Source organism: Miniopterus schreibersii (genome assembly GCF_964146895.1).
Source record: "Miniopterus schreibersii genome assembly, chromosome: 3".
Classification (NCBI taxonomy): Eukaryota; Metazoa; Chordata; class Mammalia; order Chiroptera; family Miniopteridae; genus Miniopterus; species Miniopterus schreibersii.
Window position 1 is genome coordinate 44,612,110 of NC_138103.1, and position 14,523 is coordinate 44,626,632.

At 36.5% G+C, this 14,523-nt stretch overlaps 1 protein-coding gene across 2 annotated transcripts in view; it reads right to left on the bottom strand.

Annotated features, from left to right (window-relative positions):
* The window catches only part of MAN2A1 (mannosidase alpha class 2A member 1), a 162,040-nt gene that overhangs the window by 130,937 nt on the left and 16,580 nt on the right, over nucleotides 1-14,523 (bottom strand). For both annotated transcript variants that reach the window (XM_081132705.1, XM_081132704.1), the window contains exons 2-3: nucleotides 10,458-10,700; nucleotides 8,109-8,253 (exon numbers count right to left, since the gene is read on the bottom strand). In XM_081132705.1, coding sequence (XP_080988831.1) covers nucleotides 8,109-8,253; nucleotides 10,458-10,700 — 388 coding nt within the window. The remainder of the gene's footprint in view (nucleotides 1-8,108; nucleotides 8,254-10,457; nucleotides 10,701-14,523) is intronic.

Below are 14,523 nucleotides of genomic sequence, written 5' to 3' on the forward strand. Positions count from 1 at the left end.
AGGTAAGATGCTGTCACTGGAAATTCTATCCCACACAAGAACCCATTTTCATTACTGTTAGGACAGCTGGGTTTTGTTCAACCTGCAGCTGGATATACATAATATCCAACTGTGACCCCTTACTGTATTGCTTTTCTAAATGCCTTTTAAATGACCTCATACCCTGATACCTGATAGCTACAATTGTGAGATCAACCTCTGAAACAATTTCTAAATCTGTGCAAAGACATTTTCTTCCCTTTTTAAGGACTCACACCAAATGAGGACACTTCAGGCCCAAAAAGCCTTCCCCAAACAGAGCTAGGTTGTTTGAAATCATGAAAAGTGTCTATAGTATGAGACATCATTAGAAGTAAAAGAAAAACTGACTTCCTTTGAAGAGTTACTCTTAGAATATGTGAGGAAGCTACTTAGCCTTATGATCAGGCAAGTATTGGGCAAATTATCAGTTTCTGGAAGAAACTATTTTAAAAGCTTCAAAATACTGTTCTAAATCACTTTCTAATTGTAAAATATGTAGCAATGAGGAAAACCACTCACCATCTCATGTACTAAACCACTCACCATCTCATGTAGTATTTAAAGACAGAAACATCCATTTCAATAGGGATAGACCAGAAGAAAAAAAAGGAAAGAGTGGTGACATGCCTACTTTTGCAAGATAGTTAATAAAATATTTTATACGATTAATAATGTAACAGAGATAACACCTAGCTTGAATACACTTAAAAGACTTTCCTCCTAGAAGCTCAGGAGTATTACCTAAAAGAGAAAATGTTAAATAAAGGTTATAAGTCCTGATTGCAGAACCAGAGGGCTTGTATTCAAACCCAGCCCTTCCTCGGACACATTTCTTATCCTCTCTTCTACCTCAGTTTCCTCATCTATGGAAAGAGGTTAACAGTGGTACTTCTGTCATAAAGTTGCTGAGAACAGCAGTGGATTTAACATGTGTAAAGTACCTAGAACAGTGCCAGGAACATAGTAAATTCCCACAAGTACTAGCAATTGTTTGTATGATCAGGGCACTGGTAAACTCTGAGGCACCTTGGCCTGAAAGATAGACAAAAATAACTGAAATGGGGGAACTGGGAGGTGTTTAATGACCACCTACATCTCTTAAGTGCTACGTGACATATACGCTCCTAAGGAATGCAGCCCAGTCTGAGCCCAAAGAGATTTTTCCCTCTAAACAAAGAATCTTATTATACCAATTCTAGAGATCTCTTAAAAAGACAATTCTAAAACTCCATGTAAATATTTATCTTAAATGCCACCATTTTCTTACCAATTAAGATTGCCAGATAAAATACAGGATGCCAATTAAATTTGAATTTCAGATAAATAATGAATAAATGTTGAGTATAAGTAGGTCTCATATGATATTTGGGAAATATATACTAAAATATTTTGATTGTTTATCTGAAATTCAAATTTAACTGAGCAGCCTGCTTTTTTTCATTTAAATTTGACAACCCTATTAACAAACCAAAGTTCAGATAAATGAGCTGAATCAGAAATGAAATTAAAGAGAGGGGAACTGTTGGTGGGAATGTAGACTGGTACAGCCACTATGGAAAACAGTATGGAGTTTCCTCAAAAAATTAAAAATTGAACTGCCATTTGACCCAGTCATCCCACTTCCAGGAATATATCCTAAGAAACCCAAAATACCAATCAGAAAGAATATATGCACCCCTATGTTCATAGCAACGCAATTTACAATAGTTAAGATCTGGAAATAGCCCAAGTGCCCATCAGTAGATGAGTGAATAAAAAAGCTGTGGGACATTTACACCATGGAATACTATGCAGCTGGAAAAAAGAAGGATCTCTTACCCTATGAGACAGCATGGAGGGATCTGGAGAGTATTGTGCTAAGTGAAATAAGCCAGGCAGAGAAAGACAAGTACCACATATCTCATTCATATGTGGAATGTAATAAACAAAATAAACTGATGAGTAAAATAGATCCAGAGACTTAGAAGCATGGAACAGACTGATGATTATCAGAAGGAAGGTGGGGGGGGTGAGGGGGAAGAGATTAAACAAAGAATTTATATGTATGACCCATGGACACAGACAACAGTATGTGGTGAAGGCCTGGGGGGGCAAGGTGGGAGGAGCAGGGGCAGGGTAGAAGAGGCCGATGGGGGGAAAAAGACAACATCTGTAATACTTTCAACAATAAAGATAAATTTAAATTAATTAAAAAATTTTTTAAAAGAACAAGTAAATCCAAAAAAAACCCCCAAAAATGTGAATAAAAAGTATCTTAAGAGGCAGTATGATAAACAGAAAGAACATGGATCTTAGAATCAGGTAAATCTGAGCTGTAATTCACCATCCTCTGTCAATTTAGAACTGAATGACCCTGAAAGATGAAACTACCTTAGCCTCACTGGCCTTACCTCATAAATGGGATTTAATTTACCACTTTTCGGGGTTGCAGAATGGATGACATGAGGTAACACACACTGGACACTTCCCTAACGCAGAAGAGGCAACACACGCCAGTTCTCAGTTCTTCCTCAGAATGTCTTAGCTCCAGAAACTCAAATTCCCTCTTCATCGTAGCCACAACCAAAGAGCTCACTTTATCCCACAACAGCTAAAAGAACAAAGTACTCCCCAAACTGTGCCCACATACAAATCTCTCCCTCTCCTAACCATGACATCTCACTTGGCAGGTGCCTCTGGCAGCCAGGGTTCTAGGTCTCCACTGCCTCTCACCCTACCTGGGCCATGCCCAGCTTTGGCTGACCAGAACCGTTTTCTTCTGACTACTTAACCATATTTGAACAGAAAAGCCTTAAAATAACATTGCATCGTGATTTCCTCACGTTTTTGTTCTTTTTTACAAACTTTTGAAAGATTAAGGATATATAAACTCATTTCAAATTATCATATTAAATAAAAAATCTGTTTTCTTAATTTAAAAAAAGCTGAAAAATCCTAATCACTCATTTGAGTCAATAAAAATTCTGCAAATGCACAAAAGAAAATTATTTTGCAGTATGACTCCTGGGTCTAGACCTTCCTTCTATTTTGGAGTCATACCACATGGGGGATTATTTTCCGATGTTCATTTTACAAATTGCTTAACTAACAACACGCTGTCCAACTTTCCATTTAGTACACCTTATCTTCTCTCTACACACTGTGATTTCTCTGAAGGAAAATTACCTAAATATTTCAGCAGTTTAACTAGTGGGAAGCAAGGAATTAAGATTATAGATACAAAGGTGCTGTAATTGTGTTTTAATCATCTTATTAAATACAACATGAACATGTATCAATCAACTAACATTTAATTTCATGGTCCATGACTCAAAACTTTCCAAAGCATTTACTTAACAATTCCTTACCAATTTTTGTTCAACTAATGTAAACCATACAAAATATTGTGTGACAATTGTTACATGTCCTTATGGACTAAAAGAAGACATAATTAGATATTGTATTTAAATACAAACATAATTTGAAATTTACCTTTCTTGTGAGATATTACCATGGTAGACCAAATAGAAAAATATCTACATATATAAAAACACAGCAACATAATTCTTTAAGTTAGGGGACTAAATATAAGAATCTTAAAATACCTATTTCAAACATTTCTATCCCCAAAAGACCAAACTCCACTAATGAAACAAACTACTGAGGTAATTTGTTTCAACTATTGCTGCAGAAAATAAAAACAAATCTCTATGAATCTCATTTAGGAAATAAATTGCCTAATCACACTTTCATTCAGGAGTATTATACAAAGACTTCCCCATTACACAGTCACATTTGACTTGTGATGCAAGTACACTTATCTCTTGTCCTCTGCTGAAAAAGTGCTTTTTCATGATCTGAATGATTCAGTTTTTCACAGAATAATTTAGTTTATCTAAATTCTACATTTGTTAAGAAGCAATGAAAATTATTAAAAGTCAGCTGTTCTTTTCTCTAGACTTTTGCATGATAGAAAAAATCACTTTAGTGTTTTTGTTGTTATTAAAGAGGTATTTTATTGTAAATATTTTTATTGAATTTACTGGGGTGACATTGGTTAACAGTAGTTAGTATATAGGTTTCAAGGTCTGTTTCTGACCATTATTTTTCCCTCAGGTAGAGAAGGGCCTGAGGGTAAGTGTCATTAACATCTTTTACTAAGACAAAAAGATTTTATTGTGGTTGCTCGGATACCAACAGACATATCCTTTTATTGCAATCAGGAACAGTTATTAGGGATGTCTGCTCACAGAACAACATACTGACTACAGTGTGAACCAAACAAAGTCTAAGAGGCAGAGGCAATCTCTGCCCTTGATGAGGTTGCTATCATCTGTATTTGGTAATTAAAATTACAAAGTTCATTCTAAATAACATATTTTTTAAACAAATAGAAATAGACAATGGGAAGAAGGAAAGGAGGGGAGTGAAAATCGTGAGCCAAGGTCAAATATTTTATCTGAATCTGCAAAATCAGATTCCTTCGTTAAATATCTTATTTAACTGAATGAATGAGACTGTACTATGTGCTGGTTACTGTTCAAGACATTAGCAACCCAGTGGTTAATAAGAAAGTTTGAGTTTTCATTGAGCTTACATTCTAGTAAGGAGACTCAGCAAAATTGCTATAAATATTTACATGTGTGCCTGTGTGTGTGTACAGTGTGCAAAACCTGTCAAGGGGCATGGAGGTAGGTCAGAGAGGACTTTACATATAAGTAGCAATTACTATATGCCACATGTAGGGCTAGGCAATGAGAACAGACTATAACAGAAGACGCATGTTATCTGCCATTCTAGTTACTCAGGTGGGAAATCCAGGTAAACTAACAGAAAACTATTCTGGTGCCACTACCGGTGTAAGCTTGGCAGGCTGAGTACACCCTCATCACCAACAGACATGTATAGCCTTTTATTGCAGTCAGGAACAGATATTAGGGATGTCTTCTCAAGGAAGGTTAGTGACATTAACCTTCAAGGGTTATTGGGGGCAGTAGATGTTTATAAAACATTTGGCACAGTGCCTAGTAAACTACTAATTTTATTATTGTGGTTAAGTGTCCATATTACAGAGTAACAAGAAATGAGATTTATGGAACTTGAGGGTAGCAGAAAGGGGGAAAGGATAATAAAGGTCTTTAAAAACTAAAAAATGGAAGAGAGCTGGTGGGTTCACACAAGGACTTACAAGGCACATTGCAAACTGTATTTATAAACCTACACACACAAAAAAAAAAGACAATGGAATCACATCACATACCCAATTAAGTGACAAGAATTAAACTATACATGATCGGCAGGGAAAAGAGGAGAGAACAATTCATTTACTACAAGTGGCTCTGCTGCTATTTCCCTCACCAAGAGAATATTTCAGAGTGAATGAGGTCTATAGAAAAAAAATCTATAGTCTCAGACCCCACATGTGAAGTTTAAGCACCTCACATCACTGAGTGTGAGTGAGATATTTAAAAAATGTGTTTTTCATATTGAAACTGAGGGTCCTTAAGACTGATTAAATTTAGTTTTAAATTCTAGCCTAGAAGTCTTCCCTCTCCCCCTCTCCCTCCCACCCTTTCTCTCTTCCTACATCCCAGACCTAGCCTTCCCCCTCAAGGCAGCAGGAAATAGTAGCTTGGACTTGACTAATGGCTACATGCTCTAGACCTCTGGCAAGCTAAAGATAACATCTTTCCCAAGAGACCAGACAAAGGGACACCAGAAAAGACCTCAAAGCTGTCCTCAAGGCCTGAAGAAATGATTCATCACCCTGACCTTGCCTCCGAGCAATCAGCTCCCAGCACGACCCCAAACTCCCAACCCACACACCATCAAGGAGTTCAGGCTTTTGAGCATTAACTTCCTCTTCTCCTGGATGGCACTATACATCAATAAAATAGCTAATATTTATCCAGTGCAATTCCCGGTGTTTAGCATGTGGCTCTGTTAGCGCCAGGTGGATGAACTCTTCTGTTCTGTAACAATATGCATCCCCTAAATGCAAATGTACTACTTAATCTGGGGCAATTTTGATTAGATGTGATTTTCATCACCTTTTATACTTACTTCATAACTAACTCCTGCTTAAGATGCTACTCTACCTATTTGATCTTCATTTTTCAGATACACAAATAAACATGCCCAAGGACACCTGGGCAGCATACAGTGGAGTCAGGATGCCTGCCTCATTCCGCCTGGCTCAAAATCCCTGCAGTCCTTTCACGATGCCCAGCCATCCCTGAGTTTGGACTTGAAAGAACTGGCCAAGATTAAGGAGGAAGATGATGCAAAACATGTAAGAGAAACAGTTAATAAAACGAATAGGTATTTTTAGAAAAAGATAAAGACCAAACAAAGAGAAACCAAGTCAGAAGCTGATGTATAGTAACGCTCATCACAAATTTCCAAAAAACAATATTGATTTCATCTACTTTATACCTCTGTGCTTACTAAAAATCAAGTATTCTGGAAATTCAAACATTTCAGCATCCAAGTTCTACCTCCCTGCCTCCCTCTCACAACCAAAAGGGGTGCGTGTGCATACGAGCGCACACGCACACGCGCGCACACACACACATTCACCATGTGTCCAGACACTAACTAATTACTTCTATAGTCTTAGAATGAGAAAGAAAGGAACACATGGGAAAGAATACAAGTAGGAGATAAATGCTGGGAGCAATGAAAAAACCTTCAAAATACTAAGAGAAAAGTGCTTCTTCCTCTGATAGTAATAATGAAATTGAGAAACTGGGATAAAGTATAAATAGAAGTTTAGTAAGTCCTTCAAAAAACTGTCTTTGGAAGTACATTCCACAGAAAAATCCAGCAACTACATTCATTGGGCATTTATTCTGTGCCTGGTATTCACACTAACAAGTGTTCACATTGTATCATATTTCTCATTTTGATGTTAGCAATTTCTACTTACCTTGAGGAAAAAAATCTCTGGCCCCAATAAAAAACAAAAGTCACCATATGAAATAACAATTACAATAACGCTAATGAAAGCAGTTACTTTTGGGCCATCTACCATGCCCCTGTACTTCACCCTATGAAGTACTTTATTCTGATTCTACCTGCAAGAAAAACCAACTTACTCTCAGATTAAGTAAATTGCCTAAAGTTGTCTAACACTTCAGACCTGATAGGGTTGGGAATCACCCATGTCCGTCTCTTAACCATTTTGTACTACTTCTCCACTTTAAAGACTCAACCTTTTCCACGAGCATTCTGAATTTTTTAAATTTTATTTTAGCTTTATTGTTAAAAGTATTACAGATGTCCCCTTTTTTTCCCATTGACCCCCTCCACCCCACCCTAGGCCTTCACTACACTATTGTCTGTGTCCATGGGTTATGCATATATGCATATCAATTCCTTGGTTAATCTCTCCTCACCCCCCACCCCACCTTCCCTCTGAGATTCCTCAGTCTGTTCTATGCTTCTATGTCTCTGGATCTATTTTGTTCAACAGTTTATTTTGTATATTAGAGTCCACTTATGAGTGAGATCATGTGATACTTACCTTTCTCTGACTTTTTAATGTAGAGTTTTTGGGCATGAAATACTTCTCCCAGGTAGTATTATACTACATAACTAAAATGAATGACCAGTACCTTAAATGTGTGCAACTTTTGTTCCCAAGGGCTAAAACCTTCTTGTCTTATTACTATTTCATACTGCACAACTATTATCCTTAAATGGCACATAAATTAATACAGAACTCAAAATACAATGACATATAAAAGAAATATGATACTGTTTAAAGTCAGGAAACATTTCTCAAAAATTGGAGAAGTGGGTGCCACCAGATTCTCGTTAAAATAATCTGTGCTGCCCAACCAGCCATGGCTCAGTGGTTGAACTTCGACCTAGGTTCCAGGAGATCAAGGTTCAATTCCTGAGGTCAGGGCACATGCCTGGGATGCGGCTCGATCCCCAGTAGGGGGCATGCAGGAGGCAGCCAATCAATGACTCTCATCACTGATGTTTCTATCTCTCTCTCCCTCTCCCTTCCTCTCTCTGAAATCAATAAAGATATATTTTAAAAAAATAAATAATGTGTGCCAACTAGTAGCCTCTAGTTTTTTTTAAAGTGCAAATTTTACCTGGGTCATTATGGGAATGAGGCACCACAAAGACCTGAAGGGGCTTAGTGTCCCAATCACTAAGTTTATAGGTAATGTCAAATCCTTGCTTCCAAACTCCACCATCTGGATTGTCAAAAGGAATTAGACTGTAAATATCCAACATCTAAAAATATAAAAGACAAAAAAAAGTTTAATTATGATAACCATTACTAACTGCAACTTAGTGTTGAAAAATATTTGCTCAAAACTTGTTGTACTCTGAGTATATATTTTACAAGATAAAACTACTTCTGTAGACATGAGGTTTAAGGCAGAAAACATTTAATCACCATTCAAAGGCTTAAAATGCTACCTGTGTCACGTAACTATCCTGATAAGTAATCCCCTCCCCCATCTGTTTCTAATAAAAAATAGTAATTTCATTGAATTCCTCTTCTCCAGCTCTACTTCCAATACAATTTAATAGTAACAGATAGGAACTGAACAGCAAACCAAAAAATTTGATTATGACCAGATTCAAAAACAATTTACTGAAAATTATTTTTTTACTTTAAGTTGTCTTTATTTTATACTCAATCTCATATATTTTAAAATCTGTATCTTAAATGAAAATGCATCTACTGCTATTCTTTCATTTAGCATATAGTATGTTTACCTTTATTATTCTAAAAATAAAACTATAGGTTGACTAGGTTAAAAAATGGAAGAATTTTTTTTAAATTGAGATTTATTTAAGTGTTTGAATGTTTTCCAAGTTTCCAATGCAGTATCCTTTTAGATAATAATCTATTTTGAACACAAAGTAAAAATATTGCGCCCCCCAAAAAAACCTAAAAACTATTATTCTCCATACTCTCTATAACACTAAATGTGACAAAAACATACCCACCCTTTGGTAAAATTTCAATTATGTAAAAGTTACATCCTAATTAATATATAAACGGGTTACAAAAAATTTTTAAAGATATCAAGCAAATTACATAAAAGTGAATACAAAGTATTTTAAGGGAATAATATATTTCTTACTTCAGAATTTATGACTTTAATAAATAAAATACAATGCTCCAAGGATAAGTCAACAAGTCTTTGGGAACCAGCTGGCCAAGAGGATGTGTTAGAGGTCTCTGCTATTTCTTCCAGTTCTTTCTTTGGTACTGTAGATCTCCCAGTCCACATTGCCTCCTCTGTCTGCCTTACATGGTTGCTCTGTACCTCCTTTCTGTCCATCCCAGATTTAGACCCACCCCAACCAAAAAAGTTTTTTTGTTTTTCTTTAAAAGGTACTGGATTAAAACCTAAACAAAGGCCAGCCTCATGGAAATAGACATCCCTTCAAAGCACACAATAGGATCCTAATCCAAATGAACCTGGCCATACACTAGCTGATGAGTTTGCAGGCATGAGGCCTGACCAGCTCCACTATTCCCAGTTTCCAGCTTGGCCTGTGAGCCATGTCCTCAAGGTCATATCATGATCTCTGTTTCCAGGAGTTAGTGAAAATTCCTACTCTGAAGCCAGGACACAACCAACTCATTTTATCCAACTTTAAAATATTTACACCTTAGGATCCTGTCACAAAGTTCCAATTTCTGGTCTAAAGTTTAAGATTACATATAGCTCTCTGCTAATTTGCAGAACCAAAAAATATGAGTGACACACCCAAAGGTTTAGAAAGGCAGAAGTTCTTTCTTACCTTAGTCTTCAACTCCACTATGCTCTAGAATAGTGTGATCAAAGAGAAATATAACACAAGCCAAATATGTAATTTTAAATTTTGTAGTAAAATAGAATAGGTGAAATTAATTTTAATGATATATTTTATTTAGGCCAATATATTCAAAATATTACTATTTCAATGTGTAATCAATATAAAAATGAACAAGATATTTAAGATTCTTTTTTTCATACTAAATCTTCAACACTTTGTGTGTAAATTATACTTAGAGCACATTTCAATTCAAACTAGCCACATTTCAAGTACTCAGTAGCCACATGTGGACAGTGGCTGCCATAATAGACAGCACAGGCCTACAATAGTTCCCTTTCTTCTCATAAAGGCATATTCAGCAAAAATAATCTAACCTTACACTGTGCGAAATCTGTAATGTGTAACAGTGAAATATTAAGAGGAGGGCTTTTCTTGTATTCTCCAAAGGAAGGTAAGAAAATCTCTTTGGCCAAATTTAAACCTCTAAAGGAAGAATATTAATGATCTTGTGATTAATCAAATCACAAAAACAGAAACTAGAATCCAGAGAGTTTAAGTAACTTACTAAGTAAGAACAGATACCAGATCAAATCTAAAATAACAAAAACAAAGACAAAGCCCAGTGATTATCCACAAATGTATACATTACCATACATTACCTGCACATCTGAATCCTGACTTCCGCTTTGTGAAGCAAACAGACAGTCTTCAGGGTCAACTGTGAGGGACAGAAGAGGTGAACCAACACCTTGGCTGAAATTGCCTTGTGAACTTCTTGGCCCATCCTCCACAGACTCACTCAAATTGATGACCGAATCTCTAATATTTGAGATGATCTCATTGTTCTCAGCTAGCAAACGCTCCAAATGGTCTATTTTTTCTTGCAACATTGAGAGCTGGCCCTACAATATAGAAAAAAGCAGCTATATGAAACTCTAGCATAGCTCTGCTGAGACATACATATTTTTTTTAAAGTATGTGCCTACTCAAGAGGGAAGCCACTCACCCTTCACTTTCCACTTTTATAAATGGGATCACAGAAAGCATGAACAGTTGAATGGGTTGAAACACCAATTTACAGCAGAAAATCTTCTCTATGGCTACAATCTTTGTTTAATCATATTTTAAAATGAGCAACAGAAGGACCGAAAATATTTTGGGATATATTTCCTAGTATCTCAAACCCAATATCTTTGGGTCTCTAAAATCACTAAGTACAATAACATATTATATTCAGGCATGAAATATTAAATTTAAGCATAACTGATTCTAGTTATTCCCAAAGGTCAAAAAGTGACCTTTGAACCTGAAAGTGATCATTTCATCTCAATCAGTAACACCAGTGGACCATACTAAATAAGACATATGATCTACAGAAAAAAATCAATTAGTCAATTGTTAATTAGCCATATGCTTGAAAAAACTGGCAGGAACATCCCCAATAACCACACTATTAAGTCAGTTAGACCATTTCTACTATATTGTGTGACTTTTAGGTTTTTAATTGATCCTCGCATTATGAGGCTTGCAGTCTCTATAACATAAACCTTGCTATATAGAATAATAGCTCAGTTTATGAGAGGAGGACAATCTTTGTCTTGTTCACTCCTATACCCAGGGTTCCAAATACAGAGTAGATAGTTATAAATTTGCCAAATTGCCCTCATATTTCTGGAAAGCAACTATAATTCTTCAGTGAACACCCACTGTGCCAGGAATAATGCTGGGAAGACAGGCATGCATAAGGTATGAGTCCCTGTCTGAACACACACACAAAAGGTGACATTGTAACTAGAAATAGCCTACCCTATGCCCCCAAAAGTCCACAATAAGATTTAATAAAATAACTATATGGATAGTGAACAAACAACTCTAGATACCCAGAAACAAAAATTCTACCAACAGTGAATAATAGAAAGAGAGAAAGGAGGAAGGGGAAGAGAGAAGATAAAACACCTAAATGTCCAATGTAAAGGACTGGTCAAATAGTACATCTAATATCACAGAATAGTTTTCAGGGACTGAAAATTTAGAAATAGAATTCTTTTAAAATAAAAATATATGTGAAGGTACTTTCAGGAGATACAGTGGAGAAAAAAGCAGTTTTAAAATAGTATGTATGAATAAAATAGTATGTATGAATAAAATAGTATGTATGACATGATGATCCCCTTTTGAAGACTAATACATATGGAAGGCCATAATCGAGATGGTAAAAACTGGTTATGAGCATTTATATTCTGAGAGAAACAGATTCTACTCCCAGGTTACTGGCCAATTCAACAAGCGGAGAGCAGAAGTCAAAAGGCCATTTCAGCAAACTGTGAAACTGACAGGAGTCTGAAGGGGCAAGGGAAGATATTTTGGAATAAGAAGAAAACAAGTAGCCAAAATCTGAAGCAAATCAGCAACTTATCTAGGGAGGTGGTGGAAGAGATGACACTGGGGATGAATACCCTAAGCCCAGGTGTTCGAGAGACAAGGAGTACATGATGGCCATGTACCTCCTCAGACCTCAAAGATGCTCTTAAATGCCTCTCTACTTAATAGAGGCAGAAATAGCCCCCCCCTCCATCAACGCTGCAGTCCTTTACAGTAACTGTCACCTCTAAGTGGGGTGCATGTCTCTACAAGGCAGAACTCTGAAGCCTGCTTATCAGCGTATACAGAAGCAGGAAGTGCAGCATTTAGCACAGAACTCGTCCTGCAAGACAAGCCCCGTTTCCCCTAGTGAAAAGCAAGATGAGGAATACAGATCCGTTCACAACTAGAAATGGCAAAGCAAAGGAAACTTGATGGATCACAACACTAGTTCAGGGTTCAAAGAAAAGCTAGTTGAACCATGCAGATTCCAGGTCAGCAAAGCTGTTGAGCAGCATTATATATACTACAAACCCATTTTCATAAGCACACATCAACGTTGGTTGGATTGTTCTCACTGGAAAGGTCAAAGAGGACTCTTGGCATAACCCAAAGTTCACCCAGAGAAGCTAAAAATATTTCAGTCAGGTACACAGCTGACTAATCTATGCATATTTTCCTAAAGAGACAGGCTATCAAAGGCTGTCTGAAATAAGAGGGAAACTTTTCTTCACTCATTTATCACAACAGCACGGACTGCAACTTTTAAAAATCACTCCTGATGAATTTTGTTGAATATTCCCAATGCTGAAGATGCAAGTCTACTTCTTCAGTGATGCTTGCAATTTCTACCACAGCAGGTAACAACAGTAAATCAAGTTCCTCTGATCGCAAGCAGAATTAGAACACGCTGACTTGCTCTGCCTATAGTAAAGCTCACACCTCCATAAAATAAAGCCTCGGCTTACTCTAAAATACCACCCAATAATATTTTATAACTATATACATTGACAGATGGCTACTAGACTTGTGGTGATCACTTCATAAGGTATATAAATGTTGAATCACTATGTTGTACACCTGAAACTAATATAATATTATATGTCAACTATAATTAAAAATAAATTTTAAAAAATGTTAAGGGAAAAAAGACATCGACTCCAATGAAAATTAAATACCACCATCTAAGAGCTTTGAAAGATTTACCAGACAATTAATAGTGTATAAATTAATACATGGGTGCGGACTTTCTCTATATCTTCCTGTTTCAAGAAAAGATCATTTTGAAGCCATGCACACAGCAAAGCTGCCAATAGCTCAACAAGCACACACTGAGAAAGAAGAGGGCTCCTTCCTGGTCCCATAACCCAGGGAGGAGGGTATTATTCAAAATAAACATTACAGGAGATGGGTGTTTCATGAAAAAGGATCCCACAGGCACTAAACATGATTTTAATCTCACTGCTTTAAAGATATAATCAATGATCAGTACCTGGAATTCTGTAACTGAATAAAGTTCATGGAGAAAATTGTGGCTTAAGGATATGTCAACATAATGGTTTAATGGAAATTATTTTTCAAACTATATTATGCAGTGGAATAAAATCTCCCTACAAACAGCTGAGATTTTTTTAAATACACACACCTCATAAGCAAATTCTGTACAAGACAGAGTGGTACGACCTTAAAAGGATGTGCTCATAGTCTACATTAAAGTAGAAGAAATCACAGATAATGTTTCATATGATGACAAGTCAAAAGATACTGACGGTAATACTGAAAAAGACAATTTTCTGTAGGACAAGAAAATCACTTATGAGAAAATCACTTTATTTTTTGATTTGCTGATCAGTTCTATAGGGAGTCCACAGTGTAGTACTGCTGAGGAACGGGGAAGGAGGTCATGGTATTTGATTCTTTTTCTGCTTTTGGTGAAAGAAAAACTGAGCAAAAAAATCACTGATATCAAAGACTTTTCAGAGAGAAAATTTAGAGCCTACTACAAAGCAAAATAGGATCAGTACCCACTCAGCCCTCTGAACAAAATCAATCAATGTATGTCTACAGCTGATCTGAAAATGCATAATGTAATTATTTGCCCCAGGTAAGACACTAGCTGCTGGGACTGGCATTACTGCGATCCCTGAAGCATGGCTGAATCTGTACACCCTTTTCTTCCTATCTGTTCCAATGAAAAAATATGTGCCTTGCCCTCTCCCACTGCAAAGACCAACGCTGATGGTGAGTTCCAACCCCATCTCTCTCAACTGCTCAAAGGCTGTACCCTTGTGGTTAAACCCTCAACACTGCTTCATCAAAGTCCCCCTTCTAAAAGCAACTCATTCTCATGTTTTATTTTACTAG